Source organism: Sorex fumeus, unplaced genomic scaffold, assembly GCF_029834395.1.
Source record: "Sorex fumeus unplaced genomic scaffold, SorFum_2.1 ptg000042l, whole genome shotgun sequence".
Classification (NCBI taxonomy): domain Eukaryota; kingdom Metazoa; phylum Chordata; class Mammalia; order Eulipotyphla; family Soricidae; genus Sorex; species Sorex fumeus.
In genome coordinates this window covers 4,735,656-4,742,840 of record NW_026606099.1, presented here as the reverse complement: position 1 = coordinate 4,742,840, position 7,185 = coordinate 4,735,656, and the positions used below count along the sequence as shown (strand labels likewise).

The 7,185-nt window shown below is 47.2% G+C and overlaps 1 protein-coding gene across 1 annotated transcript; it reads left to right on the top strand.

Annotated features, from left to right (window-relative positions):
• The first annotated feature begins 1,109 nt into the window (after window positions 1-1,109).
• TUBA1A (tubulin alpha 1a) lies at window positions 1,110-3,352 on the top strand. The gene is made up of 3 exons (XM_056120306.1): window positions 1,110-1,354; window positions 1,492-1,640; window positions 2,173-3,352. Exons 1-3 carry the CDS (start codon window positions 1,234-1,236, stop codon window positions 3,151-3,153), a joined length of 1,251 nt encoding a protein of 416 aa, XP_055976281.1. The 5' UTR covers window positions 1,110-1,233; the 3' UTR covers window positions 3,154-3,352.
• The last annotated feature ends 3,833 nt before the right edge of the window (window positions 3,353-7,185 follow it).

Genomic DNA, 7,185 nt, shown 5'->3' with positions numbered 1-7,185 from the left:
GAGAGGAGGCGGGCGGGGCGGGGTGGCGGAGAGGAGAGGAGAGGAGAGGAGAGTGAGATTTGAGGGTAGTCGTGTACTTTCGGGGATGAGAAAGGACACCCTAAAGCTCGGGACGCAGGGAAACGCCCTTCTCCCTCCCCCTCCCCCGCCCCCATGTGTCAGTGAGGAGACAATGGGATTGCAGCCACCCAGATCTACCAGAAAAGAATTGCTACTGAGTCAATATAAGTGTTCTGCAGAGGATAAGGAATCTCTGAAAGAAAGCACTGTCTTGCTTTTTAAATAAGTATTATTTCACTGGGCTTTGATTCTTTAGAAGCTTGTCATGTGAGACTTGTTTCTAATTTAGGAACTGTACATACTAAAAAATTTCCCGTATTTTGCAGTCGAGAAGGTTCTGGGGGGGAAAAAATTAAACGAATGAAATAACTGCAAAAAAAAAAGAATTGTACTCTGTGTACACCCCTCTATTGTTCTAGTGCATCTTCATTAATTTATTTCCATTCAGGCAGATGGTTCCAGCCTGGGTCAGAGGAGGAAAACTGGCAGAATAGCACAATGAGATCATGTAGGCAATTGCTGGAAATCGATCTTCTCTGTTAAATAATGTAGCAGACTCTAGGCCAGTCCTAGGCACTGCAGCGCAGCAGTGTGGGAGGCTGGCTGTGATCGCTTCTCCCCCTGTCCTGATGGATTCTGCAGATAGACTGCAAAAGGGTGTGGCTTCTAGTCTCAGCTGCAGTACAGAAGTCCATGTTGAAATAACAAGTAGTATCAAGAAATTCATCTTTATGAACACGGGAAGGAGGCAGTACTAGTGATTTCAATGAAATAATTATTGCATTTACTTCGTTTTACAAAATCTGTATTTTTAATTTTTTTTAACATGAAAAAAATCTATTCCCACATAGCTCTGGAAACAATGGACCTGCATCATGAGAGACAACGCCCCATCTAATTATTATTCAGGTCACACCCATCTGCAGCATTTCTAGCAAATACTTTTGTTTCAACCATGAGAGGAACATGATCATAATACATTTGAATAAGTTTGAATGCTACTAGAAAATTTCTTTCTGAAAATTCATAATATTAACATGATCTAATTTTTTTTTTCTTTCCCTTCCTCAGCGTGAGTGCATCTCCATCCACGTTGGCCAGGCTGGTGTCCAGATTGGCAATGCCTGCTGGGAGCTCTACTGCCTGGAACACGGCATCCAGCCCGATGGCCAGATGCCCAGTGACAAGACCATTGGGGGAGGAGACGACTCCTTCAACACCTTCTTCAGTGAAACCGGCGCTGGCAAGCATGTGCCCCGGGCAGTGTTTGTAGACTTGGAGCCCACAGTCATTGGTGAGTGACCTTAGGCATCCGGGGTGTGAGGTGGGGGCTGGGGGGCAGGAGTGTCCTGGGGGCTCCGCGGACTTTGTGGGGTTGAGCAGGCTGGTGCGGGTTGCGGCTGATGGGGGTGCTGGTTTTTCCTTTTCCAGATGAAGTTCGCACTGGCACCTACCGCCAGCTCTTCCACCCTGAGCAGCTCATCACAGGCAAGGAAGATGCTGCCAATAACTATGCCCGTGGCCACTACACCATTGGCAAGGAGATCATTGACCTCGTCTTGGACCGAATTCGGAAACTGGTATGTTTATTCTTAGAAATAAAATGTAATTGATTTTTACAATCCTAAGGAGGATGTTAGAAAAAAACAGCAAGATATTTCAAGTGCAGTATGGCGATATAATAAAAAGCTAATGATTTGATCCTTTATCATTTTTTTGGAATTCAATTAAACCATGGACTATCTAGTGTAATTTAATGAAGAGTTTTTAAATTATGAATTGCTAAATAATCAAACACCTTTTTTAAAAAAGTGTTTCTTGATTGAAATAAGATTTGTATCCCTGTAACTATATGAAAAGTAAAAATATGCTTACTGGGGTCGGGGAGAGACAATAGGACTATGGTGAAGGGAGTGACACCTGGGTGGAGATTGCTGGTATGGCACTGGAATATTTCATGATTGAAACCCTACCAAAAACTGTTTGAAAACCATGGTGCGCAAAGTAAAATCAAATTTTAAAATAAGTAATAAAATTCTGAAAACAAAAATAAAATAAGAATATATTTACTGTGGTTCTATCATATAACTGTTTTCTCTCTTCTTTTTACAGGCTGACCAGTGCACCGGGCTTCAGGGCTTCCTGGTGTTCCACAGCTTTGGTGGGGGAACCGGTTCTGGGTTCACCTCCCTGCTGATGGAACGTCTCTCCGTCGACTATGGCAAGAAGTCCAAGCTGGAGTTCTCCATTTACCCAGCCCCCCAGGTGTCCACTGCAGTGGTGGAACCCTACAACTCCATCCTCACCACCCACACCACCCTGGAGCACTCTGACTGTGCCTTCATGGTGGACAATGAGGCCATCTACGACATCTGTCGTAGAAACCTTGATATTGAGCGCCCAACCTACACTAACCTGAACAGATTGATAGGTCAAATTGTGTCCTCCATCACTGCTTCCCTCCGATTTGATGGGGCCCTGAATGTCGATCTGACCGAATTCCAGACCAACCTGGTGCCCTACCCCCGAATCCACTTCCCTCTGGCCACATACGCCCCTGTCATCTCTGCTGAGAAAGCCTACCACGAACAGCTTTCTGTTGCAGAGATCACCAATGCATGCTTTGAGCCAGCCAACCAGATGGTGAAGTGTGACCCTCGCCATGGTAAATACATGGCTTGCTGCCTGTTGTACCGTGGTGACGTGGTTCCCAAAGATGTCAATGCTGCCATTGCCACCATCAAGACCAAGCGTACCATCCAGTTTGTGGATTGGTGTCCCACTGGCTTCAAAGTTGGTATTAACTACCAGCCTCCCACTGTGGTTCCTGGTGGGGACCTGGCCAAAGTCCAGCGGGCTGTGTGTATGCTGAGCAACACCACGGCCATTGCTGAGGCCTGGGCCCGCCTGGACCACAAGTTTGATCTGATGTATGCCAAGCGTGCCTTTGTTCACTGGTACGTGGGTGAGGGCATGGAGGAGGGAGAGTTCTCTGAGGCCCGTGAAGACATGGCCGCCCTGGAGAAGGATTATGAAGAAGTTGGTGTGGATTCTGTTGAGGGAGAGGGGGAGGAAGAAGGGGAGGAATACTAAAGTTAAAATGTCACAAAGGTGCTGCTTTTACAGGGAAGCTTATTCTGTTTTAAACTTTGAAAAGTTGTGGTCTGGTCAGTTAATTTGCATGTAGCAGTTATACTCCCATATGCAGTTACTGACCTAAACGTTAAGATATGGTCCAAGCTGTAGCATTTCTGTGAGGGGTTTGAATAAAGTATTCCCTGTCTTAAATGAATACAGTCTTGTGTTTTCATTTTGGATGTCTGAAATTTTTTATGTGTTTAGGTCACTGAGAACAAAGTCTAACTGGCTAAGCCAATACCATAGTGACTTATTTTGCTTTTGCCTTAACATTAAATGTAAAACTTAAAAATCTAAAAATCAACAGGGCTAGAATGATAGCACAGCGGTAGGGCGTTTGCCTTGCACATGGTTGGCCTGGCCAACCCCGGTTTGATTCTAAGGCCCCTCTCGGAGACCCCAGCAAGGTACCCGTGATGCATTCAATATGCTAAACACAGTTAACAACAGGTCTCACAATGGAGATGTTACTGGGCATGAGCAAATCAATAGACAACAGGAGAACAGTGCTACGGTGCTTTTTTAACTCCATTTTAATAGATACTAAAGTTGCTACTTTTTAGAATTTTTTTTAAAAATCGCCAACATCCCATAGGGTTCTCTGAGCACTGCCAGGGAGTAATTCTTGAGTCAGGAGTCAGATTTGAACATCACTGAGTGTGACCCAAAAAGCAAAAGAGAAAAATAAAATCCCGTCATAAATGTACTTACGCTTTTTGAATAGCAAACTTTGAAAACTAAACAATGAATAAAAATAGGTGTTAAAAAAATAGGGACCAGAGAGATCACGGAAGTGATGGAACAGAGGATTGAATTCCTGCCCAGACCTTCATCCCAGCACTACACATCTCCTCCTCACCCCACCCCACTCCAGATGGAGCCGCAGGGGCTTCTGAGCACTGCTACGCAGGCGCCCGTGAAAACAAGGGGGAAATATCGGAAAAAACCTCCCACTTTCCTGATGCCATTTCAAACCATAATTGCATATTTTTTCACAGTTGTGATTATACACAGGGAAAGGCCTTTCATTGTTTTCCAATCAACCATGCCTTTTCCAAACCACATCCAATTCTCAGTACTCTCCTGAGCACCTGCGTAATATTTTATCGGGTTGACTTTCAAACTCTGTTGAGTCACTTCGTGCAGGGCGCAGGTAATATAGGGGTCCCACCAGTTACACGGGGGGTATAAACCCGTGCACCTGAGTTCCTTGCTCTGCCCAAGAGGTGAGCCAGAGTGAGCAGTGTCCACGGCCAGCAGGCTGTCCCCAGAGATGGCCTGATTTCCTGACACCCCCTCTCACCGCGTCACTGATGAACCCCGAGAGTTACCCGGGTCAAACCCTGGTCAAACCTGGGTGAAACCCGGGTCAAAACGCGTGCTAAGCAAACACCCTCCCTGCTGGACTATCGCTCCAGCCCCAGGATTATTTTTTTTTAAGCAGTGTTTTTTAAAAAATATTTTTCAGGGGGCTGGAGTGATAGCACAGCGGGAGGGCATTTGCCTTGCACGCGGCCGACCGGGTTCAATTCCCAGCATCCCGTATGGTCCTCTGAGCACTGCCAGGAGTAATTCCTGAGTGCAGAGCCAGGAGTAACCCCTGTGCATTTCCAGGTGTGACCCAAAAAGCAAAAAAAAAAAAAATTTTTCAAGAGTTGAGCTGTGAGCTTCGTCATTATATGTAGTGTCTTTAATAAAAAAAAGAAGTAGTATGTCAGAGAGGGCACTGGTCTTGCATGTGGCTGATGCAGGTTCAATCCCCAGATCCCCCTGATGTCTCCTGAGCACCACTAGGAGTGATCCCTGAGCACAGAGCCAGGAGTAAGCCCTGAGTACCGCGGGGTGTGGTCTTCCTTCAAAAAGATGCTATTAAAACTGGGTGTCTGTGTTTGCTTTTGTTTGGGAGGTGGTGGGGTCTCCAGATGGTGCTTAGGAGGCTGGGGGACATCACCGCGGCAGCCTTGGCCAACTGGGCTGTGGTCTTCGTGCCAGGGCTTGAGGTTGCCGTGTGGGGGATACCCTGGCGGTGCTTGTGGGCCCCCACGGCTGTGCCTCATGTCCTCTGAACCTTGTGATGCCATGAATGAACTCCTCGCCTCCCCTGGCTTTGGGGAGACTGGCCCCAAGGTCTCACGTTTAAATCCACATTCCCGGCCCTAATGGTTGGCTTGTTTGTTTGTTTGGGGACCACACCTGCTGGTGCTCAGGGGTCACTCCTGGTGGTGCTCGGGGGACCGCACGGGATGCCGGGGATCGAACCCTGGTCTGCTGCCGTGTAGGGCAGGTGCCCTACCCTCTGCACTGGCACTCTGATCCTGGTGGTTAGATTGTTAATGAACTCATTGGGCGCCGTTTTTTGCCTGCAAGCTCTTGGGGCCCTCCAGGAATTCCTCCCTGGGTGTCACCTCGATGTCACTCTTCAGGGACCTGCTGCTGTCCCCCAGCCTCTGCCTCCCCTGGCTGGATGATGTCCCACCTGCGGCCCTCTCTTCCCGCCCTGGCACTGACTGCCACCTGGCAGGACCATGTCATCAGTTCAGGCCTGAGCCACTCCGTGACAGGGCAGAAAGCAAGTGGGCCTTGGTCATGGCCTGGGGCCTGTCCCAGGGGGCTCAGGACTTTCCCTGAACATCTGCCCGGCCACCCCTGTGCCTCAGAACCCTCCTTGGAACATGTCAGTTTGCTCCGCAGACAGACTGACTTTACTCTGGGGGTCTTGCTCCCTCTCACCCTGCCCCCTCAGGTCAGAGCCTCCTGCCAAGAGACCAGATCCAGGGGCGGCTCCGCAGGGCCGGTCTTCACTCCCTGCTGGTGCCAGTGCCCTTGACCATGACCTTGACTGGGCCTGTCACTGTCACCCGGACCAGGCCTGTGTGCCGCCTTTTTCTTACCCTGCTTCCTTTTTTTTTTTTTAAATTTTATAAGGTAGTTCACAATATTTGATTACATTTAATATTCAGACACCAATCCCACCACCATTACACCTTCCCACCACCAAATTTGGGATGTTTCCATCTCAAGCCCTGATCCCTGTCCCAAAGTACAACTGAAATAATGTATTTTGTATTGTTTGTTGGACTGGAGCAATAGCACAGTGGGTAGGGTGTTTGCCTAGCACGCAGCCGACCTGGGTTCAATTCCTCCGTCCTTCTCGGAGAGCCTGGCAAGCTCCCTGTGGCGTATTCAATATGCCAAAAACAGTAACAAATCTCACAATGGAGACGTTACTGGGCCTGCTCAAGCAAATTGATGAACAACGGGAGGAGAGTGATACAGTGCTTTTTAAAATAGCCATACCCTGCAGTGTTCAGGGTTCATCAGGGTGGTGCTTGGTAGTACATAGATGCCAGGAATTGAACTCAGGCTATCTCCTGGCCCCGTTTTTTATAATTAATATCTACTAAACTAATACACATCCAAAGGTCTAGATGGTTGCTGAGTTTCCTACAAATAACATGAATGATGAATAACCCAAATGCATCAGCTTGTCTGTAAAGGTCGTTTTCATGCCCACACATCTTCGCACTTGGCAATGAGTGTTGCTATCATGTTGCCTCCACTCCGGATTCTCAAAAGAACTCTTCTCTGAGCAATTGTCCACTCTGCTGGAGGTAGTTTATTTTCTTCTAAACTTAATTTCAGTTAACTGTCACAAAGGAAAAGCCAGATAAATGTATTCATTCTAATGTGCTATTTTTATATATCTGAATTTGAATTCTTCAGGGATATTTTATTTTAATAAGGGCCAGTAGCTATGAAGAAAACGAAGTAATTGTTGGCAACAGTAACAATACTAAGGAAACATTTTGAAGCACAGTTTCAACATTCAAGTTTCAGAGTTCAGCTGACAATCCAGTTGAGAAAAGGCTCAAGGACAGCAGGTTTCTGGTGCTATCACTTACTTTATCCTTTTCCACACCAAGGATGCAGCTCAGTGGTAGAGCACTTCCATGCTGCAGAGGTCCTGGGTTAGATTCCCAGCACCAA

What these genes read in the sequence shown, in the direction of transcription:
- TUBA1A (XM_056120306.1), top strand. Translation starts at nt 1,234, where the DNA reads ATGCCCAGTGACAAGACCATTGGGGGAGGAGACGACTCCTTCAACACC. An exon ending in CTTGGAGCCCACAGTCATTG is followed by an intron (nt 1,355 to 1,491) that starts GTGAGTGACCTT and finishes TTCCTTTTCCAG; the next exon opens with ATGAAGTTCGCACTGGCACC. An exon ending in TGGACCGAATTCGGAAACTG is followed by an intron (nt 1,641 to 2,172) that starts GTATGTTTATTC and finishes TTCTTTTTACAG; the next exon opens with GCTGACCAGTGCACCGGGCT.